Source organism: Telopea speciosissima, chromosome 5 (genome assembly GCF_018873765.1).
Source record: "Telopea speciosissima isolate NSW1024214 ecotype Mountain lineage chromosome 5, Tspe_v1, whole genome shotgun sequence".
In the NCBI taxonomy this organism is placed as follows: domain Eukaryota; kingdom Viridiplantae; phylum Streptophyta; class Magnoliopsida; order Proteales; family Proteaceae; genus Telopea; species Telopea speciosissima.
Genome location: NC_057920.1, coordinates 1,750,923 through 1,778,036, shown reverse-complemented (window position 1 = coordinate 1,778,036; position 27,114 = coordinate 1,750,923). Strand labels below are relative to the sequence as shown.

At 39.4% G+C, this 27,114-nt stretch overlaps 2 protein-coding genes across 3 annotated transcripts; both read left to right on the top strand.

Moving 5' to 3' along the window:
- The first annotated feature begins 6,994 nt into the window (after positions 1-6,994).
- Positions 6,995-12,703, top strand: LOC122660811. Its single transcript, XM_043856046.1, has 5 exons — positions 6,995-7,386; positions 7,537-7,664; positions 7,752-7,864; positions 9,705-9,887; positions 12,504-12,703. Exons 1-5 carry the CDS (start codon positions 7,052-7,054, stop codon positions 12,531-12,533), a joined length of 789 nt encoding a protein of 262 aa, XP_043711981.1. The 5' UTR covers positions 6,995-7,051; the 3' UTR covers positions 12,534-12,703.
- Positions 12,704-21,096: 8,393 nt separating this feature from the next.
- Positions 21,097-25,227, top strand: LOC122662410 (AP2-like ethylene-responsive transcription factor ANT). 2 transcript variants are annotated; one of them, XM_043858034.1, is made up of 10 exons: positions 21,098-21,638; positions 21,759-22,041; positions 22,120-22,452; positions 22,546-22,628; positions 22,841-22,849; positions 22,950-23,038; positions 23,138-23,211; positions 23,323-23,373; positions 23,476-23,552; positions 24,115-25,227. In XM_043858034.1, exons 1-10 carry the CDS (start codon positions 21,299-21,301, stop codon positions 24,759-24,761), a joined length of 1,986 nt encoding a protein of 661 aa, XP_043713969.1. In that variant the 5' UTR covers positions 21,098-21,298; the 3' UTR covers positions 24,762-25,227. The 2 variants fall into 2 exon arrangements, with proteins under 2 accessions (XP_043713968.1, XP_043713969.1); XM_043858033.1 differs by having other exon boundaries at positions 21,097-21,638; positions 21,759-22,452.
- The last annotated feature ends 1,887 nt before the right edge of the window (positions 25,228-27,114 follow it).

Genomic DNA, 27,114 nt, shown 5'->3' with positions numbered 1-27,114 from the left:
GTGAATAAGTGATTGTCTGATAATGAGCAAGGAATATCCGTCTTTCTGCTAACAGGATCTATTGAACTCATAATTCATTAGATATTTTTTATTAATGTCAACTAAGTATCGTAAGTAAATGGATCCCGGTTGTTCAATCATTTGATAACCAGAGCCATTCTTTGATAATTTTAAGATTTGTTCTTGTAGTTTTTTTTTTTTTTTTTTTCTTTGGGGGGGGGGGTGGTGGAGGGATCTTCCATGAGAATCTTCAGTAGCCCTACATATAGGCCTATTCAATCCTATACCGACCTCTTACGTTAGATATACAGGTAGCACCAGATCCTGTATGTTTTCTTTATGGTGCTCTTGCTCCCCACCCCTTTTTTTTCCCACTCTGGCAATAACCTAGAATACTGCCCCACAAACCTGGATATTTCTTAACTCTCTTATAGTTTGTTTCTGTCCAGTCTAATCTTCTTACAGTAAGCACCATAACCTAGATATTTCTTAACTCTCTTCCTCCCCTCCCCTTCCCTTCCCCTCCCTTCCCCTCCACTTTCTACTCTAATAATATCCTTCACTACGGGTACTTAAAACCTAACTGTGTAAAGTGTAAACCTGGGTTTCTGCTGGTATTCAATTCAAAAGCAGCCCCTCTTTAAATCATTAATACAATGCACTTCCATCAGGGGCTGATTTTTTGTTCTATAATTCTGCTAAATTTGAAATTGTATCTGTTTGTGTCCAACAAGTTACCTTCACTCTAGCTTGATTTTAAGAGTATTTGCATCCTATTGCTGCCTGAACACCTCTTAAAAATTACTTTATTTCTCAGTTTGAAATTCATGTATTCTTAGCAGAAATTAGAATTAAAATTAACTTGACTTCTAGCTTTCCCTACATCCATAAGCACTTATTGTTCATATATATTGTTTGAAATTTTATAAAATTACTTTGACAAAGATTCGTTGACTTTGGCAATGCTAGAATATTGGTTTTATACTGTAGGTTTCGATGCTTCAAGTCACACACTTAGATCTTAGACTCCAATAACTGGGTGGTGCTGTAGATAATGAAAGAATAAAAGAAAGTGATGGCGCAGCCTCAAAAAAAAAAAGGGAAGGAAGGCTTTAGCCTGAGCCATGGGTTATTCTAGAAGCCCTATACTGTTAACAGAAGCTATTAGCCTCAGTTGCAGCTACCAGCCTCTTTTGAGTTTCTATTTTAGTTATTTCTATTCTGTTTCGTTGGACTGATAAGAAGCTTTAAGCTGTTAAAGAGTTTCTAGTTTCATTTCGGTCATAGCCTCCATTTTAGATTATAGCAAGTTTTTCTTTTTAGAGTTTAGAAAGTTTATTGCTTGTAATTGAAGCCAAGGCTGATCCCTTGTAAGCGCTTGGTTTTTTTAATGAAACTGCTGCTGCTGCTGCTCTGTTTGCCAGTTTTTTTTTTTTTGGTTTGTATTGACACATTGTTACTAGGAGGTGGATTCCTCGAGGTTTTATGGGTGGATTCCCAATGGTTTTCAGTTGTTTGTAATGTAGTGCTAAACCTGAACCAGGAGTAAGAACCATATTAGGAGACAAATTGAATAACTCCAACTTTTTTTCTTTTGGGTAAGCATAAAAGAAATCACTAAATTAAAAAGGAAGTACAGAGTCCATGTTGTCTAAATGTATCCTATTAAGTCTAGCTTGCACAGCTAGCATATGAGCTTGTGCAACAAAAAAGCGATTCTGTTTTACTAAGCAAACATGCTGAAAATTCTTAAGAACAGATTTAATATCCAACAAAATGGTAAACACTTCCCGTGGCCAAATCTGATGTGCATAAAATTCTGATCGATTGCTCTAATTAGTCAATAACAGCTTAACAGGTGTACAAAGCTGATCTAAATCTGACAGACAAATGCAAAGATAGAATGCTACCTGGTCGCGTGGGGTGCGCAGCCTCTGCGCCAGATACTGGGCCGTGCGAAATGATCACTGCGCCCTCAGGAATTGCCGCCTTTGCATGGGGGCAGTCATTTTGTGCAGCCTAGTGTCTGGGCGCAGGGGCCGTAGGAAACTTGAAACTTGCTGAATCATACCCCAGCTTGGAATCACCACAGTAGAAGAGCTTGGAATCTCATAGAACCAAAAGGGCTGAAGCCAATATTTCATTCATCAAATTCGTTGGTGAGGCTGTAGCATGTAGCTTGCTATGGAGGTAGTCTTAACTAGCTAAAACTTTGTATAAAATAAGAAAGAAACACCTTAAACAAGCTGGACTCATAGAGACATAATCCAGCCTAACTAAAATACTTTAATATAACAATTAAAAATAAGAACACGACTCTAACTAGACTAACTAATAAAATAAATCCCGTATTCTTACCTCCTAGCCATATTTTAGGCCCATTAAAGTGCCCTATTACCAAAAAAAAAAATCATTTGACCAAAAACCCATCACATATGTAACCCGACCAAGGGTTATTTCTACTAAAATAAATCCACTTGTGTTTTATGTGCATAAATTTGCTTTTGCTAATCTCTGATCGTTTTTCTTTTAATTCGATTTAAGACTTCAACAGGTCACTATTCTCCATCCTTTTGTGTCCAGCAAATGCTCGGTTTTTCTGTATTATAGCCATCTACTGTAATTCATAACATCTAGATTGTTGATTATTTTTCTCTCAAATTTGGCCCTCTGATACCATCTTCTGTTGGACCAGACCATCAAAACCCATTGTTCCGGTCCTTTTGTATGTAATCCCAGCAACCTTGTCCTGTTTCTACATAACCCCGCACAGTAGTTATCACAGCCCATTAGTAATTAGAGATTTCTTTCATATTTTGTCTGCTGTTTGATCTGTTCCTAAGGGCTACTCAAGTGGAATTTCAGGAGATTCTGACCTTTCTATTTTAAGTTATTAAAAATCTATTTTCCTGGCTTGGTTTCTGTTTATATTGATTTCCCCTTCTGTTTCAGTCCTGACTTTCAACACATAGTTCTTCTGTCCAATACCCTGCTTGATTATTGTGTTTCTAATCTAGTAATCGCTAATCTCATCTTTAGCCTAATTGCATTATAGGCCTAAATCCCAAATTAGGGTTAGGGTTTTCTCACATTGCACCAGAAAGAACATTATTTTCAAACTTAAAAGCTGAGAGTAGTTTGCCTGAGTTGGGGTAATGAAAGCTACTAGAAGGTTTAGGAGTTAGGACATGAGAGAAAAATCTCTTTGGAATCCCCCCCCCCTCCCCCTCTCTTTTTCTTTCATTATTTCTGAACTAAAATACTATCAAGCCCATTGCTGAACGGCTGAAGTACATAGGCATTACTAGAAACATTTGAATATGCGATGTCTACTATTCCTTGGTAGGGAGTTGATTTCACTTGGTTATATTTCTAGGCAGTCTATCCAAATCCATCCACTATGTATTTAATAGTCAGAATTGCCACATCATTCTAAATTTTGTGGACTGTCGGGAAGCTTGTCTTGTCTTATCTTGACAAAACATTATATACTAAAGAAAAGATGAGGATAACATGACAATAACATAAGCGAAAACCTGGACCATGAAATTATAGTTCCAATCTAGCGATTGTAGAGTGAAAATTGTATATTAAAATCATGATGATATAATGATTGATTTATGTATCTCTCTCCTCAAATTCAAAAGTTTTGAATTTTTTTTCTTTTTTTTTGACATCCAAACACAGTCAAGATCGAGTTGGTTCTAGACAAAAAAGACCTGGAAAAGCAGGGCTGAAGGGGCAGTGATTCTCCAGAAAATTGCAATTTGCAGACCATAGGCATCCTAGGACTCTGACGGTATGTCTCATATCTTAATTAATCCTGACCCAATCATCATTAGAATGAGTCGGAGCCAAACAATGAAGAGAGAGTTTCAAGGCCCTATTTCTCGAAATAGAGAGATTCAGATGTTTGGGCAAGTCTTACTTGTTGAACTGTCGAGAACTAATCATCTGGACTGACTGACACAGAGGAACTAAAGCAGTGGCTAACTGATGATGATCCGATGTGGCTATGGGACTTGTTTCATTTACTCTATGATCTTAAATTTTCTTTTAGATTACTCAATTCAGTTTCTGTTCTAAACAGCCTAGAACTTTTATTCAGCCTGCACACAATCTAGTGCAATATGCTTAGAACAGACAAATTTTCATCAACTTGTCCGGATGACTCTGTATCCATCATGTTTTAATCAATTAATTTATCTTTCAACAAAAAAGATGTTTGGGCAAGTCTGTCTTGTTGAACCGGGCTTGATCTTTGAGTTTGGATTACGTTGGCAAATCACGTTGGGTCAACCAGAAACACCCAGCCATATACAAAATAATTATGGGTTTTTTACAATTACCATCCCAAAAACTTTCATATCTACTATTACCCCTCCCAAAACTTTCAAACAACTATTACCCCCCCATGGTGCAAACTAATTACTAAATGGACCCCACCATTACAGACCCCTAACGGTGGGGTTTAGTAGTGATACAAAACCCTTGTCACGGATTTTCTAGGACGAAAATGCCCTTTTGGGGTGGTAATTGTAAAAAACCCTGATGACAAGTCTTCTCCTTCTTCTTCTTCCTCCTCTGCAACCCCAACTGAACTTGACTGAACATTCATCCTTCCTAATCGCTACACCTGCTTCGAATCTTCTCCAAGAAGGAAAAACCCACAACAAAGAATTTCTCATCTCGATCTAATTATAATTTTTTCACAAATTCAGAGCAACCGACGTTCTTCACACTCTTCTCGCTATGAAGAATAGAAATCAAAGAAGAGCAAGAACAGAAAGTAGAGCTCTTTCCACGATGATGAAAGCAAACGGTAAGCCTCCTTCTCTCTTCTGTTGTCTGCAATCAATTTTTTAATTCTCTATATATCTTTTTCCCCTTTTCATTTCTTGAAGAAACCCTAACTGGGCTCCAATTCTCGGTCTTTTCACGAGATTATTATCACGAATGGATCGACCGTCTCAAGAATACCATTCTTCCCGCAGCCTCGTCGCTCCATGTCATCTTCTTCAATGAGCCTCCTCTCGCACCCACGCGATATTCTCTACCGCCATTTCCTAGACTATTACGAAGCACTCGACCTCGCCGCCTTTGAAGATTTCTCTCGAGTCTCTACCCAGATGGCGCAATCCCATGGAACAACCCTTTCTGGTTCGGCGATTTGCACCCAAATCTCTTCACCAATCTCCTCGAGATCTTTCTCAAGCTCTCTGGATTGATGAAACTTGTTGGAAATTTTTCAAAGTTCAAATCGAATTTTTTCGTCTAAAACCTCTGTTTCTTCTTTCGCTTTTAGCTTTATGTGAGACACTTCTTCTTTGTCTTGGCATTTACCGTGCTTTTATTTTAAATGCTAGGTTTTATTCCGGAAATGGCAATTTTAAATGCCGTTTTGGATCTGTGAAGTACTTAGGTTGTCTCTGTTTGCCATTATATCTTCTTTTTTTTCTGTTATAGAGCGAGGAGGAGCATTTTATTCCTGTCGCTATAATAGGATTTTAACTTTTCAGCTCGGTTTGGGTGAGCATTTTGTTAAGAAAAATCTCTGAAGCTCTTCTGCTATTGATTTCAAACTTCGGAGAAAGAAAATGGTGGATTTGTTAAAGAGCTCAACTAGAAATAGGTTTCGAGTACCGTGTGGGCCGTGAAGCTCGGTTTTCTTTTCATCGGAATTGTGGCCTGAGAAGAGGGCTTTAACGGCGGCACCTCTTTATCCTTTTATACGGTGGAAGAAATCGTGGCCTGAGAAGAGGGCTGAGATGAAGTTCTTCTTCCTCCGGTTTGTTGCAACAGGTGAGGTGGAGAGGATGAAGTGAAGAGGGTGAAGTGAAGAGGGCTGAGACGAAGTTCTTCAAAAGGTTTATTTCACTTTTGACCAAGGATATTTTTGTCCTAGAAAATCAGTGACAAGAGTTTTGTATCACTACTAACCCCCACCGTTAGGGGTCTGTAACGGTGGGGTCCATTTAGTAATTAGTTTGCACCATGGGGGGGTAACAGTTGTTTGAAAGTTTTTGGGGTGGTAATTGTAAAAAACCCAATAATTATTAAAGAAAGGGGAGGGATAGACACTCCAAGCCCATGGTTGCGCAAAATGAAGGTGTCAGTGAGGAGAGAGGTCATTCACTACTGACAATGTGAATAACATTTTCCCTTTCAATAAACATAAGTTGCAATTTTCATGCATGGCCGCATAAACTAGGGGGTTACTATGCATCAAATATGGGGGGCATATGGTCATTTCAACCCCTTAATTTTGAGAGCAATAAAAATCCTCTGCAGTACCGCTAAGTGTGCGATGCACACCCTGCGGCACAGTAGAGGCCATGTGTGCCATGTGTGCCATGTGTGCCACGTGGCATATGCTGTGCTGCAAGATGTGCACTGCACACCCGGCGGTACTGTAGAGGATCTTGGTCCGTTTGAGAGGAGATACGATTGGAGCTGTGCACATGACTTTTGTCCTTAAACATAGGGAGAAAGTTCTCTATCCGAGAATGTGGTCTACGCCATTACTCCCATGAGTGTGGTCTCCATTGATAGAAATTAGAATACAGGGATATACCTATATGGATCGACTGTATGGGCCAAGACCGTCCTGTTTTGCCCCTCAATACACTTGTTTTTTTTTTTTTGGAGACAGGAGGGGTATCTGACTTTAGGCCGATTAAATCACCCCTGGGCTCGTACATGACCCCCGCGTCACGCACGAATCGGGAGCTTCTGGGCCCTAGTGAGCCACAGGCGGATGGCCCCAAGAAATTATGCAACGGCGAAGGTTCCTCAATACACTTTTCTTAAGATCATGTTGCCCTTTCCTGTTCTGATACCACTGATATGGTATCGACTATCGACCGGGGTACAGTATAGATATAGATATACAGGTCCCGTGGAGACCTACGTGGGCCAATGATGCAAATAAGTGGCACACGCATCGGTCTTAACGATAACTTCCACATAACGAATGAGGATTGAGGAGGAGACTGCGAGGAGTTGACGATCAGGATTCAGAGCTCGCACAGGTAGGTTACTGAAAGTGGGAATGAGAAACATGTTTGTGCTAACCGAAGCTCCCAAGGGAGTTCTATCTGGCAGAAGATCTTCCTTATCGCCTCTTACACGTTTCCCAAACCCACCTCCCTTCTCTAATCCCAAACCAAGCTTTGCTTCTAGAAACCTAAGAGGAAACCTAAATCTAGCTGTGACAAATGCTGAGGGAGGTGGCGACTCAGCTTCTGCTTCAAAGCATACTTTACGGACCTCCACAACTCGTTCGTCTCCTGAAGAAACCCTTTTCGTCGGCGGGGAAACCGTTCCTTTGGAAGGTGTGATTCGGTTCGACAAACCCCATGCGTTTTCGCAATTGAAAAAATGGGGGTGGGTCTACTATCTCTGCTACTGTTCTGTTTTTGTGTGTGTGTGTGTGTGTTTTTTATTATTATTATTTTTTTTTGGGGGGGGGGGGGTTTTGGGTGGGTGTTTTCTTTCCTTTTGGAGTCTGAAATTGTGTTACTTGTTCCGTTTCAGTCTTGTTGCTCTGCTTGCTGGCGGGGATGTTTTGGCTTTACTTTTGTTCGCCGCTATTGGAAGATTCAACCACGGGTTTCCAGTTCTTGACATCGAGACTTTGCGTACAGCAGACCCTTTTATTGGGGGTATGATTATATACTGTTCGTTTTTAAATTGTTAGCAAATTGGGTTTTGACATTCTATCATCTTCAGAGGTTCAAATGGTTTGGCAGGATGGTTTTTAAGTGCTTATTTCCTTGGGGGTTATGGAGACGACGGCAGAGGAATGAACGGTATGTCGAAAGCTGTTATTGCAGCAGCCAAGTCGTGGGCATTGGGAATACCGGTAGGTGTTTATTTCTTTTTATTTTATTTTCCCCCTAGTTCTGTTCACGTTTGTTGGAACTAATCATGTATAGATAAATGGAAATGAAACATTGCAGGTCTCTTGACCTGCCTAAATAAGCAGGAAATCATGATCTCAACTGTAGAATGTAGACTAGAAAATGACATTTTTTTTGGGGGTACGTTTGAGTTGATAATCCTCGGGCATGAATAAAAGTTGCTCATATATATGTTTCAATTCTATGAATAAGACTTGGTGGAGGATTTTTGAATAGAAATATTTAACAATATATTAGCTGTTGATTATTTGAGTTTAGAAGATAGCACCTTCAAGAACCCAAAGAAACTCTCAAGAATTTGACATGACTAAGAAATTAAGGATAATAGTATAGCTTGCACTTTATATCAGCAGAACATGACCCGAGGGTGATTTACAGCCTGGCCTTGTTATCTGGCTTCAGTTGCCTCCTACTGCTCATGTAGGGCAATTGTTATTCTTCCTCAGACAACTTACTCTGTTAAATAAAATGCAGAGCACTTTGCTGTGAAAACTGAATAGGGTTTTCGCTTTCTTGATTATCATGGAAAATGGAAAAAGATTCCATCGCCCCTTTAACTGGGCCTATTAGGTTTTGTGGGAACCCTAGTACCATCTCAATGCCTTTAACTTGGTAATACAGTGGGTGTGGCCAATAAAATCTGCACTCATTCTTGTATTCATATTAGTCTTCAACCTTCAATCCAATATGGTTTGTTGCAGGATGCCAGAGATCCAACAATGATATCTTTTGAGAACATTCTAATTCACCAGAAACTGTTATGAATTCCACATGACACAGCACTTTTTTTTAATTGTTTTTTTTTTCTTTGGGGGGTGGGTGGGTGGGTGGGTGGGAGGGGTTCGGTTTGGGGTTGGAAGCAGAAAGAAGAAGAAGAAAAAAAATGAGATGATGCATATTTATGTAATGACTGAAATACCTGAATGCTTGGAAAAGCATGATGGCTTTTGGGGGGGGGGGGGGGGGAGGAGATTGTGGTGCTTTAAGTCCTCCCCTCCAAATGCAATTTGCCTGAGAATTTTATATGCATTATGGTCTTTTGAGTTCTTACTTCTTTTGCCTCTTCTATTTCATTGTTTAGCAAGGAACTCGGAAAGTGTCTTACCATTAGGCCTGTAGGATGAAGTTTTTGAATGACATGGGAGATTTGATTGCAAGACAGGGAGTTGATAGACCTAGACTGATATCAGGACCTTCTTACCCACTGTGATCGGGGGCATAGGTTTCATTGCAACTTGCTGCACATGGATATCATTGTAACTTGCTGCACATGGGAGGCCTTGGGCCTTGCATGTTAAGGTTTGTACTACTATTGTACCAATGGTGTACTGCTACCAAAGTTCGAAATTTCAGATTTCGCCCTCTGCCGAAATTGAAATATTTCAGTTATTCCGCATATAAATTTCAATGGGCATTTCGTTTCGTTTTTGCTAAACTGAAAATTTCCGTAATTATGCCAAAATTTTGAACATTGACTGCTACTAAATTATTTTCATTACTAAACAAAATTTTATCCTTAAAAAAAGGGATTATTTGCCTACTCGGGGGGGGGGGGGGATTAAATTAACATTGAAAGATGTTGGAAATATTCGTAATGACGAGAATACATCTAAATTTTTTGTGGGCAGTGTCACATGGCTTGTTAAGAAAAACCCTTTCAAAAACAATATCTCCTGTCTATATATAGTTCAAAATTACCAAGTAGAAAATATGGACAACTTATATGATATATTGTTGATTAATTACTTATCCAGCATCTTTGTATAACGTTTATATTGGCAGTTGGGATTGGTCATAAGGGCTGCAACATCAGGTCATATTCCACGAGCTAGCTTTGCGTTGGTTACTGTGGGAAGCACTGTGGTCTTGTTGGTTGGATGGAGAGTGCTTTTGTTCACCATTCTCCCTAGTAAGAGCCAGGAGAATGAAGTGTACAAGCGTGGGAACCCATTTGAACTTTTTGAGGTAAGAATTGATCAAATGCTTAACCTGCAACTTGAAATATTAATCACTCTGTACAAGTAATTCACTTAGATTTACATTTTCTGCTCGGATTGTTTTAATCATTTAACTCATGGAACATTCAACCATATATATGTATCCATTTGACGCAGAATGGATAGGGTGTTCTGCGAGAACGAGCTCAAAGTTTTAGGTTGAAAAGTTTAGGGTTTCAAGGTGTAGGAAATATTTGGCTCCATTTGGTTGGATGCAAATATGTCAAAAAGTAAGCCAAAAAATAAAGGAAACTTTCACTAGCACCAACAGATTGCATAACTTACTCAAAACTTTACTAAATATATTAACCAAAAAATTTTACTGGATTCCTTAGATTTTGTGGGAAAATATGGTAAAGGAAATTCTATTATCTAAAATGTTATTATTAGAAGAAAATTTTTCGCTTTCTAACATTTTATATCTAATCAGAAAGAGCCTTGGGGTTTTGAATGATGTGAACTATTTTCTTGTCATGGTCATCCAATCCTGCTGCCACATCCTTAAGATCTCTATTAAAATGGACTTATATATAGTGTCCAATTGAGGCTCTGATATCAATTTATGTAGGGCATCTAGCAATTTTTACCCTGTGAAGTTTGTATTTACATGATTTAGGATTTAAGTGGGTGGGTGGGTGAGTTCTAGCCTTCTAGGGTTTTGATTAAGATAGTAGAAGAGGATATGGAAAAGCCCAGGGGGGGGGTTTGAATTGACTAAGGGCTAAACAAATAATCCAATAAGAGAAATGTTTGAGTTAGACCATAATAAGGAGTAAAGAGGTACATAATTAATGGTGAAACAAGTAGGACTGAAGGGAGTACCACGGGAATAGTTTAGTGCCATTTGCACAGATCTGAAAGGGGACAATAAAAATGTGGGTGGATCTTGACCTAGATATATTACTCTTGCTGATGGATCTTGTCTTCATCTTTAAAAGCTGATATAGTTATAGATTCTTCCTCTTATGAGGTGAAGATTCTTTCAGGAGATCCAAGAATGAGTCAACTGACCACACCAAGATTTGTGCAATTCCGCAGATGAAATCAAATGTCTTTAATGAGCTGTTCAGCAATGGGCTCATGGAAAAGCCTATTAGGAGATTCAAGGGCCTGGCCCATGCTCCACGTAAGGCTCGTGAAGATGTTAAAGTTTTAAAGGCCCATAACAAGTCCCAACTAGAAGCCCATGAGGGCTGTTCACTTAGTGGTTGCAGTACCAGTTGGAGGTCTAATTCAGCCTCCAAGTCAGTGTCAATATTTTGTACAACTTTTTCCCCTTACATTTGATTTTATTGGTCTTTGTGAATCAAAGAATCTTAGGACTGTTTCTTATTGAAACTTGGCATCATCATCATCCCCCAGACGAGGAAAATTACTGCTTTGTAGGCATCCTACTTCCCTTATGCTATCTTAGGGTCTCAGGCATCTTTTGGATTAGAACCGTGCATTCAGAAATCTTTCATTGTTCTGAAAGGATGCAGTGAGGCTGAATTCCAGTAACATGAAGCAGAATGTCATTTAGTGTTAAAAATTAACAAGCAGGACATTTGACACTCGTTTTAAATTATTTGGTACCATCCAATTCAATAGAGATCATCCTGGAAAGAGGATGATCTTTAAGACTTCAGTTTTGATTGCAAGAATAAACTAGGAATGTTGGGCTATGAAGAAGTGCCATATAAATAAATTTGGTGTTGTAGAGATGACGTTGTTGAGATGGATGTGTGGGAAAACTAGGAATGATCATAGTAGAGCTGGGTTGGGAGTAGTAGCTCCAATACACAATAAACTTAGAGAGAGTCGTTTGAGGTGGTATGGCCATGTTCAACGGAGGCCATCAGGGGTCCTAGTCTGGAGGAGCAACATGATCCCGATTGAGGGAACCAAAAGAACCAGGGGCAGGCCTAAGATAACCTTAGGAGAAGTGCTGAACATGCCTAGCTTATGCCTTATTCCTAGCATGACCTCAAATAGAGTTGATTGGAGATCAAAGATCCATGCGGTTGACCCCATTAAGTTAGACTCCACTTCGAGACCTAGAGTAGAATGTTGGGTAATAGGAAGTAGTACGTAGCTAAGAAGAGTCAATGCCCTAGAGTTTGTATCGATGTTGTATCCCCCCTCCCCCTTTTAATTTTTTATTTTATTCTTAGCAACATCCATTTAGTTTGTGTCAATGTTGTGTGCCCCCGCCCTCTTTACTTGTATCCCCCCTCCGTTACTTCTTTATTATTATTATTCTATTGTCTCTTCTAGGATCCATGTAGCCGACCCCATTAAGTTGGGATAAGGCTATGATGTTGTTGTTGTAAGCAGAAAGAATGATGACTATATACCTGCTTAAAATTGGATAAAAAGGGTGTACCCATTGCATGAGGCTCCCGCCACTACGGGATCTAAGGAGGGTCATATATACGCAGCCTTAACCCTGCTTTCGCAAAGGCTGTTTCCAGACTCGAACCCGTGATCACTTGGTTACAATGGTGCAACCTTACTGTTGCACCAAGGTCCGCCCTCTAAAATGATGTGACTCATTTTTGGCCAATGCAAAACAATAAACGCTGAGAAGATTTTGTTGTTGCAGTTACTCACGTCATTAGTACGAAGATGGTGATAGTGTCATTGCTCATCAGCTTGCACCAAGATTATCTCTCTGAATGTGAATGTTCCTTTGTACCAGGTAAAAGAAACCCCTTTGTATGTAATTCTTCTGTTTCATGAGTAAATTGCTTTGAGGCAATCGTAAACTGCAGCAATGCCAATTTATTTATGAAGTTATGTACTGTATTTGTTGTGTAAAGCATCAGCATGCCAAGCCAAACCACCACTTTTAATTCTTACATGAAAACGCATGTGCCTGCCTCTTTGCTGCATTTCCAAGTCTACTTTCCGGTATCATACTAGCAACACGATTCTATCCCTCCCTTCCCACCCCCCACCCCCCACCCCCCACCCCCTTCATTTGTGATTACCAGTAATTACAACTTTTTTATTAAACAAATCATAGCCTAAATTGGGATGATAGGGAGTATGGAACCCTTTTTTTGGGGTGCAATTCAAGGGCCCACCGGCCATCAACCTCAACAGGACCCCACAAGGAGGCAATGAGGGGATCCACAAGGGGTCAAATATGGTACCCAAAGGCTCCACTTCTTGGAAAGCAATTAAATGTGGACTAGGTGTCGCTAAGGAGACTTGAACCACCGATCAAGTGACTGACGCAGTTCTCCTAAGGGAGTAGTGAACCACCAGGGCAAGCCCTGGATCGACAGAACCAGCTGCAAGGTAACACGTGTCAACCCTTACTCTCTTGTGTGTACACGTGGAACCTAACTTGAAAGGTTTTAGGGTTGTGGTTTTGAATGAAAAGGTATGGAGTTCCATTGCCAGTGTGATTGTGGTGCCTATCTTGCCTGGCCAAGTGATTTGATGCAGTTCATGTGCTGGTGGCTGAGTGGTAGGAAGCACACCACACGCACACACACACACAAAAGAGAGTAAGGGTTAACACGCGTTACCTTGCAGCTGGTCCTGAATCCCAATGACTATGATGTGGGCAAATGCACTATAAAAATGTAAATCTCATTTTAACTCATGAATCAAATCTGGTAGATTTATGGAATAAAAAAAGTCGACTGGATTAGTCATGTAATAAGAGATTAGGGGAAGAGTTTTGTCTTGGAGTGCGGCCATTGAATTAGCGCAAGGGCCAATGGGAGCACTCATTGAAGCATTAACAGGGCCCAGATTTTGGTTTTTCAGGTGTGTCGAGGGGGAGGGGGGGTGTGTGTGTTGTGTTTGTTGTTCATTTTGCCCCATGACGTGTCTGGGTCCAGAAGCCATGTTCCCCCAGTCCCCCAGTCTTTTTTACCAAGAGACTATTATCTGAGTTAAATATCTGCATGTCAATGTTTACCCATTTAAAACCCTGCCCCCTTCTACACCCTAAGTAGTACACAATTACGATATGGTCCTCTAAGAGAGTGTTCGCAGGGAACCCTCTCCCTTATTATTTACAGGCATAGGGTTCTCTGAACTAGAATCCACTAATCGGAGTGAGGTATGGTTCTTCAAGAGTCCTTTATGGGAAGTAGTTTTTGTCCCGGAGTATGGCCAATGCCAGCGCAATATTTTTCCATTATGGAGAATAGTTTTTGTCTGGGAGTGTGGTCTATGTTAGGACTTGTGTGTGTTTATATCTCTCATCTCAAAATAAGGGGGTAGAGGTATCTTTTCATATAAGAAGAGGAAAGAGAGACTCATGGGAATAGGTCAGAGAATACAATTGATTATGTGGTGGAAGGAAGGGATGGAACGAAGGTAGTGTGGCTTGAGTAATTAAAAGTGTTAAGGTCTTTCTAGGCATCACTATGCCTAGTGAAATATAATGTTTTACTATTTTGCCATTTGGTAATATATAAGTTAGCTCATATGATAGAGGATTCAACATGCATCTCAATGATCAAATTTTAATAAAAAATAAGAAAGAAAAAGATTCCAACATATTCCGTTGCCACCTCCCAAGCCTTTTAGAGAGAGAGTTGGAGATTAACTAAAACGTGCTTCACCTTAAGAGAGAAATTTTCTCTTAACAACTTGAAATTAGCAAGGAACTACTGAAGTTTGTCTCCCCAGACTTTGAAGGATACATGTATTAAAGAAAGAGCGTTTTTGGACAAAATTATTTTCTTTATGCGTTCAGTAGTTGGAGGAAATGTTTTACAATGCTTGATGTACGAATCCACTACAATAGAACCAAATGGCCAACTTTCCTCCTATGTTGTTTACATATATTAAGATGATTCCTATACTTTTAATACTTTTCTAAAAGAAAAGGAAAAAAAAAAAAAAAAAAAAAATCAGCCAAGATGTCATTGCGCTTCCAATTACAACTCAAAAAAGAAGTTTGGTTTCGCCTCTCCGTCTGAGGCTTAAAGAGAGTCCTAATTCCTGAATGTTCTCCCATTTTTTATTATTAGATGGATAATGAAAAAGATAAAGGATCAAAATTCCAGAAGATTACAATAAACTTCCAGTGAGTCCAGGGACTTGCCTAGGTTAATCGATTGGGTTTTGATCTAATCCCTGATCTGAGCCAAGATTTACCCCATCCCAAGGGGTGGAGGGATGGGGGGGGGGGGAATTGAATGTAATAGACCTGTAGCAGAAATGTACGGCACCTCTTGTTTCCTTTCCTAAGGAGGGGTTGTCAAAGGGTACTAGTTTCTTTTTTTTATAATATGTGGATGGATCAATTCTTTTTTCATTTTTAGTGATTTTAGTAGGAACACATATATGCAGCGTATGGAGCTGCTTTTGTTGTTGTAAGCCTATTTCAATTCCTCCCTTTCCCCAATTCCACTTCTACCTCTTTTAGTATTCCATTTCAATTATTTCTTCTTCATCAGTCAAAAATAAATAGGTTTGGGAGAAATGGAGTGGGGTATCCCACAACTCAAAGTTAAGTTGCTCCCTGTGCTCCATCCAAATCCATTCTACAATTTTGACTCTTCTGTGTATTCTCTTAGATGGACATCTCTTTCCATCAATCTTACAATTTAATGGTAAGGAAACAAAACTAGAACAAAGGAAATCCCCTAGACATTGAACTGATCAATCTAGCTCTAGATAGAGAGAATCTAAGGTGATTAAGACGTGACATGGTAGCCTTAGATTGTGACGTTTCATTTACTGGTTCAGAGATAGAATTTTGGGGGCAAATGGAGAGGATGGTAAAGGTAGTAAAAGCAGGGAAATAAGGAGAGGGGTCGCAGAAAACCTGCAAGGAAAGGTGGGCTTTAATGGAGGAGCACTTTAATGGTGGGAAGTCATTTAAGCTCTCTCTAGCTCTGTCTCTCTCTAGGCTGTAGCGTAGGTCTCAGATCACACAGTGAGAGAGTGTGTCTAAAACCGCTTAGTGTAGCTGTAGTCGTTCTCAATTAGGTTTCTCTGTAGGTACTCTACTGTTTCTGTTGGACTCATTGGCTGTTACTACGATCTTGTTTAGATTTTGTTTGGATTTTGTGTTCCACGTGAGACTTCAAATTCAGAATCCTCTGTCTCCCTCTCACCTTCAGGAATTTATTTTAAAAAAATGAAAAAAAAAAATATATAAAGAAAGAAAGAAAGAAAAGCAAATAGAAGAGGCTGGAGCGGGATTAGGACAATGCTCTGCTGGTTATATCTCTGCCAAGTTCTAGTCTTCCATCCAAGTGGAACCGGATAGTGGATCCATATTTTGACCTGGATTCTCCCTGAGAATGACCAAGCAAGCCACCAATTTTAATTGATTTTCCAGTATTGTTTCTTTCTCCATTCCAAGCCTATTTCTCTCTCTCTCTCTCTCTGTCTCTCTCTCTCCCCCCCCCCTGCTTCTTTGGCTAGTAGTATAATATATCTGTGCTTACGGTTGAATCCAAAATACATGAATATTTGCAGTGAATTGTCAATTGTCATCTAATTCACATTGTGGGCTACAGTTTTGTGGGTCTATGTATGCCATATGCGTAACTACAATTCAACTACATATATATATAGGGAATAATACACTTTAGATGGTGTAAAAAATATGAATTCCTAAAATGATGTAGAAAATGAATGAAAATTTCAAGTAACCGTTACAAAGTCGCACACAAAGATTTATATGATTAGATAAGATTGTCTATATCCACTTCACTATCAGTGGAGAATAGGGTTATGTTCATTTATCGTCAAACCTCTCTCAAATTTATTATAGAGAAAGAACACTCGTTACAAATTTATAGCAAAACGTCCTTACACAAGAATGGATAGTTTTCCTCCACCTATAGAAGACTCCTCACCCATCATCCTATGGTTATAAACCACTCATAGGTTTTTGTATGTTTCAAGATACCCTTCTGATATCCATTCCCTATCTTCTCACGTTCCTCAAAAAATGGGATCTCAGCTACAAAAAATTTGTTGAAATACCCATATAATCCGAAAAAAATATTATCCACGATTACCACCCCCAAAACCCTGCCATGGACCTGGTAGCACGCCAAGGCTATATTAACAATAATTAACATGTAAGGTGAGTCAATTCCTCTAACCCTCTTAATAGCCTTTCAAACCCCTCCCACCCTCAACAGATAAAAAAAAAAAAAATGGACTAGGGAGACTAAAGGTTGACGCTCAAATTTCTGAAATGGTCTGGGCCGTTGTGCTTCGCCAACCTAAGCTTCAATCAGAAATACTACTCTCCTACTTTCCTATAGCTATCATTCTCACTCTAGGGCTTAAAAAACATTAATCACATTGGTGATTTTCGGTCTATTCAAGGGAATCAAATGGAGCATATTTCAACATAGATAGAAATACCTACTAAAGCTTCCTTTTGGTTAGATATGAAGTAAATTGAGATACCTTAAAATTACTACAAATTTCACCTATTCACTTTATTATCTATGGTGTGGGCTAGGTTTTATTTAGTTAATAGGCATTTGTACTCATATCGTTTGCAGATGCTATCGATATTGATACTGATATGTATCGATTGAATTGATCCATACAGATCAAAGTCAATATTTTTTTTTAAAAAAAAAATTCTGAATTAACCATTTTATTATATCAATGCTGTATTGATATCGGGCTTCAATATTGGTTCCGGCAATACTCATCAGCTAATATGACACTGATACTTAGAACACAATGTATTCATATATTTTTACATGAATTTTAATCTCAAATTTTCAATCCAAAAATCCCCAAAATTAAAAGGTTATCTAATCTTCCCCTCAAGGCATGCACCAATCAGTCCAACAACCTCATTTGGCATTTGCTTCTTCTTCTTTTTTTTTTTTTTAATTTTTTTTTTGAGGGTGAGAATGGAAAGAAACAAATGATCTGATGCAAAAGCCGTAGAATCGCCAGTTCCCAGGGCCTGCCAGCCACCCACCCAATGGCTGGAATTATTAATTCAACTTTTCAGTAAAAGCTCCATCGAGAGGGGCATCTAGTTAGTCTATTTTAATTGATATGTGCTGCTTGGAATGTTGGATTCACTCATCCATCATTACCATAATCAAAAAAAAAGGCCCCAAGCGTCCCCTTCCCTCCTTAGTGGCTCAGTCCTCAAATCTCAAGCACCCTTCACTGTTCAATTCTCCACTCCTCTTCCATCGGGCTGGCTAATCATCTAGCTTCACTTCACTTATAACGCTCAGCTCCCAAGACCACCAAAAAAAAACACCACCAGTCACCTCACGACCGCCACTGATAATCACCCACTCACACCAGAGACCCTACCCCCCTCTCTTACCGATCGTACCTCTTTTCTTTCCTTAATTTTTTCCCTCCCAAGCTCCTCTTTTCCACCCAAAATCATTCCCATTAGAAAATCTGTCTCCGTCGTGGAGGAACACACCGAAAACCTTACACCTTCTTCATGCATATTTCCATGCAACAACAATTTAATTTTGACGTCTGTCGCGAAAAAGAAATTTTAAAGAATATCATTTCAAACAAAGAAGACGAAAGAAACTGCCAAACTGAAAAACCCCAATAATAGATAGATGGATTATTGGAAGACAATATTTGTAATCTCCTTGCATGCCAGTTTATAATACCCTGTTGTCAATCAAAATTAATCCAAGGGTGAATAAGATAGTCTCACATCGGTGAGTGAAGGGATGATCGTAATCCTTATTATTGAGGTTGAGAAATAATTCTCCTTTTTTATATGAACAACACATAAAAAACGGTATGTGCAAGATCAACAAGAACAAACAAAAAGAAAAGAAAAATAAATAATTGTAAAAAATATAAAAGATTTATGTAATTCGGCAATATCATCTGTATCTATAAAATGATTTGATTTTTCACTAAAAACAAGAGAACAAAATTTAGTACAATCCTTATGATTTGATATCCAAATCCAAGTTCCTTGTACACCGTTTCTCTCTTTCCTTTTCTCACTTGGTCACTCACTCAGTTCCTCTTTCTCTCTTTTTGCTTTGGTGTCTCTACACCTTTATTTTTTCACTTGTTTCTTTTTCTTCGTCATTTTCTTCTTTTGACACTTTCTCTCTTCTTAGAGAAAACCCATTAACTCTTTCTTTCTCTTTCTCTTGGATTTTGATCTTCTACTGTCGCCTGCCCATCTTGCATATGTGTTTCCTCACGTAGACAGGGGTGCTTCCCTGTCTTGCCTATGAAGATTCAACTCTTCCACTTAAGATTCTTCATCTCCCATTCAAGTGGGTAACCCAAACTAGACCATTGAATCAACCCATTAATCGATCTAGATAAAAACTACGAAATCCTTATATTTTCATGAGGCCTTTTAAAATCGTAAAGATGACATTAAGTTAGCTTCAACGCACTACACAAAGAAGAGAGAAAGTGTCAAAAGAAGAGAATGGATGGAGTTCTCCATGATATTAGGACTATGGTTGACAATCTCAACTCTTGTATATTTGCTTGCATTCCTAAGGTGATTAACAGTGTTGCTCACACCCTAGCCAGGAGAGCCTTGTCCTTGATAAGTAGGACAGTTTGACAGTCTTCTACTCCTTGGCTCTTCGATTTATGTAATCAAGATGCCTTGTGTTCAACTTGTCCCTTTTTGCAATAAAATTTTTTTTTACCCAAAAAAAAACGTACTGCACAAAGCAGTTAAATTCATCATAACAAATTCTGAGAGCTATATACCGATTCATCTAACCGATTCGCAAATCTTGAAACCATGCCTTTATTAAGCTTACAATAATATATATATTTATTTCACTAAAAAAGTGTTTTTTTTTAAAGCTTTTTTGGGTGTGGGGTGTGGATGCGGAAGAGGGAAAATAAAGCTTTGTTTTCCAGGGGCCCTTTACTCATCATTCCTGGAATATTTCAAGCTTATCAGCGAGACCCACTGCCCGCTTTTTGTCTCGAAGCAGGTGTTGACTAAATCTAAAGCCCCTCAGAAAAGAAAAAAAAGAGATTTGAGACAATCTATCATCTTTTTACTATTAGCAAACAAAAATAAATAAATAATAATATATCAGTTTCTGTTGTTTTTTGTTTCTTTGTGACAAGTTTATGTTATGTTTTTTAGATTTCTTGCTGCGTGTAGGATTCATTTATTTCATATATAGCAACTGGGGCTGGTCTATTCAGGGGCAGAATGGTGAACAGATTTCGACTCGGCCGTAGTAGGCCCGTAGTAGAGTTAGAGCAACTTCTCGATCCCTTCATCATCATACCCGAAACGAAATAAGTGTGGGCTTGGGCTTACTTATTGTTGTTCCGAGCATTTATTACTAATTAATTAATTAATCCTTTTATTACTTACTCCTTATATACTTCACCGATTCTTTGTTTGGAACTTTTCAGCTTTAAAGTTCAAAGTTAAAGACCTCTTTTCAAAAAGAAACCCGAGAAAATTGGATTATCCATCCTGTGGGGGGTTTTTTCAAAATTTTTTCTCAGTTTTTCATAGTTGTCTGAAATCTAGCTGGATTTTGGTGTGCAGTGATATATGAGAGTTGAAAACAATAGTTTTTATTAGATGCTTTGCTTCCAGAATCGTACAGAAGGTGGCAGTGTTGTGAAATGACTGGAGGGACAGTTGTCCTCTCCTCTCCTCTCCTCTCCGTCAAATCTATCTATCCATCCATCTAAGAGGCCCTGACCAGCTGAGACCGTAAAAAAGCAACACACTACTAGATTATAAATTATAGATTATAGATTATAGATTATAGATAGATAGATTTTAGATTATAGATAGATAGATATCAATAAAAGGGAGGGAGAAACAGAAGTTTGCTGAGTAATTAATGGTAATGAAGAGGCCCTGCCCAGTAAGCTATTTTGAGAAATGAGGAGGTTGTTGGGGTTTAAACTTTGAATGAATGTGTTATTAGTCTGCAGGTTTTGGTCTTTTATTGCTGCTGGGTTTTTTAGTAGGGTTTAAGGGTGTGATTAGAAAAGTGCAGATCCAAGGAGATCTGGAAAGCTTTTAAAAAAAAAAAAAAAACATTGTCTTTCTCACATACACAGATCCCTATGGAATGCAGAAGCATACCCAGCAGCATTGTTTGCTGGAACTAATTCTTTTTGTTTAGTTTAAAGGGTCTCTCGATCGTTTTGTTTTTCTTAAGAGAGCTTTGGAGAGAGAGAGAGAGAGAGAGACCGCTGTGTGAGTAAGTGTATAGATTGAGGAGCTATTTGATTCATGGATGATATGTTTCTTCCATGAGTGCTGCTGCTACAAAACAAAAGAAGCAGTTTTCAAGCGGAGGGGAAGCAAGATATCTTGGAATGATTAGTTAATTTCTTTCCCAATGATTGAGTTGCCTTGCAGCACGAGAGATCCTGCTAAGAATCTCAAGTAGTGGGGGAGGGTGAGACTAGAGAGAGAAAGAGAGGACGATGAAGTCCATGAATAATGATAACAGCAACGCCAATAACTGGTTAGGTTTCTCTCTCTCACCCCACATGAACATTGAGGTTCGTCCAGAATCCCATCATCATCATCATCATCATCATTCCAATCATAGTCAAACACACCCTCCCGCTGCAGCTGTTTCTACTGCAGTTCCAAGTAGCTTCTTCCTACCTCCTCCTGCTCCTTGTCACTTGAACAACCCCGGAATCTGTTATGGGGTTGATGGAGAAAATGGTGGATTCTATTCTCACTTGCCCATAATGCCACTGAAGTCTGATGGTTCTCTTTGTATAATGGAAGCTTTAACCAGGTCACAAACTGAAGGTCTGCTTCTTTCTCTTGGGTTCTTTTCTTAGCTTTCATTGAAGCACTATTTCTGAATCCCCTTATTAACACTGTTTTTTGTTGTTGTTGTTGTTCTTCTTCTTCTTCTTCGTGTGTAAGGGATGGTGCCAACTTCATCCCCCAAGCTCGAAGACTTCTTAGGTGGTGCATCAATGGGAAACCATCACTATGGAAGCAATGAAAGAGAAGCCATGGCTCTCAGTTTGGACAGCATGTATTACCAACAAAACACAGAACCTGATGCCAACAGACACAACTTTCTCCAACAACCATTTAGGCAGCAACAGCCGCAGCAGATTCAAGTTCAAGTTCAAGTTCAACAGCACCCTTATTTCTCTGGACTAAATGGCCATGAGATGTTCCACGCACCACTGGCGGAGGAGGAGGAGGAGAATGAACCCAAGGAAGCACATCTTGCAGATTGCAGACTTCAGCTCCCTCCAATGGATGAAGATGCAATACCAGGCCTCAAGACTTGGGTTGCTAGGCAGTATTCAACCAACCTGGCATTGGAACGTAAAATGACCGGTTGCATTAGTGAAGATGGAGCAGGAACTACGTCTGTTGGTCCGATGGGCTATGGGGATTTGCAGCCTCTGAGCTTGTCCATGAGCCCTGGTTCTCAGTCAAGCTGTGTAACAGCCCCACACCAGATTTCTCCGACTGGAACTGAATCTATGGCCATGGAAACAAAGAAGAGAGGGTCTGGAAAGGTGGGTCAAAAGCAACCTGTTCATAGGAAGTCCATTGACACATTTGGACAGAGAACCTCTCAGTATAGAGGCGTTACAAGGTCAGCCTCAGCACCTTCTTTTCTTGGAGAATCATTTTGTTCGCCGGTTCCATTTTTTTTCTTGGTTAAACCTTGTTTACGTGTCCTTTTCAGGCATAGATGGACTGGTAGATATGAAGCCCATCTATGGGATAATAGTAGCAAGAAGGAAGGGCAGACCCGGAAAGGAAGGCAAGGTTAGTAAATACAGAAGACAAAAACATCCCCTCCCCTTATTTGATTTTATCTCTTGGGAGTTGGGAGGTATCCTTTTCCGTCCTCTGTTGTAATTTAATTTCTTTGAACCTCTGTGTTCTTAGCCTTGCTCTGCTACTAATGATATAAATATTCATTTGTCATGTTCTTGATTGTTGGGGATCCCATTGATAAATCAAATGATGCTCTTCAGTTTATCTGGGTAAGCCTCTTTCCGTAATACTGAACAAGCTTTAAGGAATTATTGGAACCTATTCTTAACCTGAGTTTGATTCTTTCTAACTGTGGATTGTGGATTGCAGGGGGTTATGATATGGAAGAGAAAGCTGCCAGAGCTTATGATCTAGCGGCGCTCAAGTATTGGGGTCCTTCTACCCACATCAATTTCCAAGTATGGTTCAGTCTCTCTCTACCCAGTGAAAATTTTGAGCTCATTAGATTATATATGGTTTTCTGTTATTGAAATGGAACTTTTCCGTTACTTCGATAGCTGGAAAATTATCAGGAAGAACTGGAAGAAATGAAGAACATGAGCAGGCAAGAATATGTTGCTCACTTGAGAAGGTAACCATTTGCCTCTTAACATTCCGTTTCATGCTTGATGATCGCGTTTCCATTTTTCAGTGGCACATTTAATAATTATTTATTTCTTTGTTGGGATCACAAAACTTTCAGGAAAAGCAGCGGTTTCTCGAGGGGAGCTTCGATGTACCGTGGAGTAACAAGGTTTTACTGGGTTTCTCTAAAATCCCTTAGTTTGTTTCCGTCCGTGAATAAAGTTCGTTTGGTTTGAATGATCTGCTGTTTTTTTTTTTATGGTTTTTCCAGACATCATCAGCATGGGAGGTGGCAAGCTCGGATTGGCAGGGTTGCAGGAAACAAAGACCTTTATCTCGGGACATTCAGTGAGTTTTTGAAAGTTGAATTTCCTAAATCTGAATTGTTTCTTGTCTTCAACCAAAAAAAAAAAAAAAAAAAAAAAAATTGTTTCTTGTCCTGATTTATTAGTATTTGTATGCCTTGTAATTCTTCAATTATCCTCTTCTTCTTACATTCAAAGCTGACCCCAGGAGCGGACAATGCTCTTGAAGCACGCGTTTAAAGGGGCTTTTTTTTTTTTGTTATTTCTAAACCATAAACTCCCAACATCTCACAAGACTGTCTTTTCAGTCTTCGGTGGTGCTTTATTAATAAGGCTGTTCATCAGCCACTTTAGGATGGATATAATAGTACAGGGCTGGTTTTTAGCAACGTTGAAGCTTTTTTAAGTCTCTTCTTAAATGTTGGGAAAAAAGCAGAACAGAGATGGTCTCGTTTTGATTCCCATAAAAAAAAATGCTTGGTTGTAAAGCTAAGCGCTAGTTCTACCCCACTCTCTCTCTCTCTCTCTCTCTCTCTCACACACACACACACATCCATTAAACCCAATTGCAAAAAAACTAATTAATCGAAGGAATATTCATTCAGGCACCCAGGAAGAGGCAGCTGAGGCTTATGACATCGCAGCAATCAAGTTCCGAGGGGTGAATGCAGTCACAAACTTTGATATAACAAGATATGACGTTGAACGAATCACAGCAAGCAATACATTGCTTGCTGGAGAGCTTGCCAAGCGAAACAAAGATACAGAATCGAGAGAGTTTGCTGTTGATCACCCTGCCTCTGCCTCTGCCTCAGCTCAGAACAGCATCGCAGAAGCTAGTGTCTCCCAAGAGAAAACTGGGGACTGCGCAGACTGGAAGGTGGTTATGTATCAGTCCTCCGACCAAACCATCACTTGTGTTGAACCAATCGATCAGAAACCCATGAATTACAGGAACCCGTCTTTCTCAGGAGCCCTACACGATCTGATTGGAATTGATCATGGTGTAGACGATTCGGCCAAACAGGGGACCTACTTGTCCAATGCATCGTCTCTGGTTACCAGCTTAAGCAGTTCCAGAGAAGGCAGCCCAGATAGAAATGGGCTCCCTATGCTCTTTGCGAAATCTACTGCGGCATCGAAGCTCGTTGGCCCCACTGCCACCATGAATGCTTGGATTCCATCAGCCCAGCTGAGGCCTGCAATTGCAATGGCTCATATGCCTGGCTCTGCCGCATGGTCAGATACCTGAGCTTTTTCCTGTTTGTTAAAAAAGCTGTGTCAAGTGTCGACAGATGTTTTGGGGGAAAAATAAGAAAAAGGCAGAGCAACAAACAGAACGAGAGAGAGAGAGAGAGGATTACAACTATGCGTAGGCTGTAAGTGGATGAAAATTGGGATTATTAAAAGAAGGTCAAGGTGGGACCATTAATCTGTCTTAACGAAAGCTTGAAAAAACTGAATGTCTTGGGCGGGTTCCTTTTAGCCCATGTTGGGGATGAAAGATTTTCCAGAATTGGTTGAAGCCAGCCAGCCAGTAATGATTGTATTCTGTGGAATGATTTTGGTAATATGGGGGGTGGAGGAGGGTGACCCCATCTATCTTCAAATCTCTTCTCTTTTTCTCCAAAGTTAGCAGACATTCCATCTCATTATGCAAAAAGGGTTTTAGCTAGATTCCCCGAAATGAAGACTTTCTTTTGTTGAGTTTTAACTTTTAAGCCTTTTTTCTTTAATTGCCATAATTGATCTCACTTCAGTTGTACTTTATGTTTAAACCATTGTTTCGACCATGGTTCAAGGAATCGGCATCAGATATGCCGATCCTGTTTTGAAGGGTCGGTTACGTCGGTATAGAGACTAGGGACAAATTCAGCCTATACGGATCGATCTGGATCGGTATCATATCCAGATGCCAATTATTACTAAATCCCTGGTCTTAGACTCTTAAATTCACATGGTCATCTCTTCACTAACCGGTGAGAAACAGGAAGGTGGAGAAGAAGCTGATTAATAGGCTTGGAGTCTATGAGTTCAATGTATGGTTGATCTAGATTGTTGTATGTAGAACAGTGACAACTTAAAACAATGTAGAAAAGAATGGAAATTACAAATAAAGAATAACACAATCAAATAATACAAGTAGTTTATCAAAATATTTAATATCAATGGAAAATAGAGTTGCAGTTGCTCCTCGTCCTCACACTTCCCTCTTAGATTGTTGTTTATAGAAAAAGAACCATCGTTACAATAAATAGCGATATTCTATAAGAAAAAAAATTCTCAGGAGTGTCCACCTCTGAACTCCTACATGTATCTCACTAATTCATTGAGGGCCTGTCAGCCCATCGAATTCAGCCCACTTACGTAAGCCACATAATACAAGACATCAAACTCCAAGAGTAGTCCATGTTCTACATCTCCTTGATTACCTCAGAAGTCAAAAGACTATAAAAAATTTTGTGGGTTGTAAAGGAGAAGAGGAAGTTGACAAGGCCAGCTCTAAATGCAGATTGTGTAATGAAACAAGGCTTAAAGATTGATTTGGGGTGGACGAGATTGTCAGTTTTTGGCAGCGCATGGAGCTTAAACAAAGCAAATGGAGGCAGCAATTGGTGGGTGGGCCATTCAATCATCATTCGGTGAGTTGCTCTACAGCTTAAAGATTGTGAACAACCCATGTTCACATCCAAACAATCCAAAACAGATGAAGAAATTAACAAGTTTGATTAGACAAAGAGGCAAGAATTAAGCAAGACACGCATATATAAAGGTGAACAAACCAACAGCTACAAGATCATGGCCAATTTTAATTGGAAAAAAGAGGTCACAGCGCACAGGGAAGGAATGGGAAGGTCAAAAAGGGTTTGCAACATTAATAGTGGAAAAAGAATATTGCTTCAGTGAAGGTGTGATCAACTAAACAAAAGTTGAATGGAAGAGTAGCTAGAGAGAGGCTACGGGGACTGTCTATCTCTCTTTCTGTTAAATTATGTACATCAGAATATCATGGGGGTATTATGGTTTTTTGGGTATTTTATTTATTTTTTATTTATGTATTTATGAACAAGGGTAGAAATGTAATTAGGGTTATGACACTGTTCACATGAACAGTGTCGTGAACAATGCCGTGAATAGTATTTTCCCTTATAATCTCTTTTATTATTATTATAAATAGAGAGCTTGACTGATTTCATTGATCATTCAAGCATTATTCCACAAACCTGTTTTGTTAACATGGCATCAGAGTCAAAATTTCTCTAATCTAAGTTTTCAAAGCCCACCCCCTTCCTATCGTTTTTTCTTTCCTCCCCTTCTCTCAATTTCTTTTCTCTCCTTTTTTCCCCTTTGCTTCTCCTCCCTTCCTAAGGGCAGCATTACAGAGGTGATCATATGATCTAGTTGCTGCCCTATTCCCATCTCTATTTTTCCCCTTTATGAGATAATTTATTTGGTTCGATTGCTGCTGGTTCCTGTCTGCGATTTTTAGAGTTTCTAGAATTTTGAAGCCCTAGCCACTACCATTGATCAAGGCTAGTTTTCTACATATTGGACACTCATCTGCAATCTGGACCAGCTGCCCTCAAGCCTTTTTTGGTTGTTGA

What these genes read in the sequence shown, in the direction of transcription:
- LOC122660811 (XM_043856046.1), top strand. Translation starts at nt 7,052, where the DNA reads ATGAGAAACATGTTTGTGCTAACCGAAGCTCCCAAGGGAGTTCTATCT. An exon ending in AGCAGACCCTTTTATTGGGG is followed by an intron (nt 7,665 to 7,751) that starts GTATGATTATAT and finishes ATGGTTTGGCAG; the next exon opens with GATGGTTTTTAAGTGCTTAT. An exon ending in CGTGGGCATTGGGAATACCG is followed by an intron (nt 7,865 to 9,704) that starts GTAGGTGTTTAT and finishes TTATATTGGCAG; the next exon opens with TTGGGATTGGTCATAAGGGC.
- LOC122662410 (XM_043858033.1), top strand. Translation starts at nt 21,299, where the DNA reads ATGAAGTCCATGAATAATGATAACAGCAACGCCAATAACTGGTTAGGT. An exon ending in CAGTATAGAGGCGTTACAAG is followed by an intron (nt 22,453 to 22,545) that starts GTCAGCCTCAGC and finishes TGTCCTTTTCAG; the next exon opens with GCATAGATGGACTGGTAGAT. An exon ending in CTACCCACATCAATTTCCAA is followed by an intron (nt 23,039 to 23,137) that starts GTATGGTTCAGT and finishes TTACTTCGATAG; the next exon opens with CTGGAAAATTATCAGGAAGA.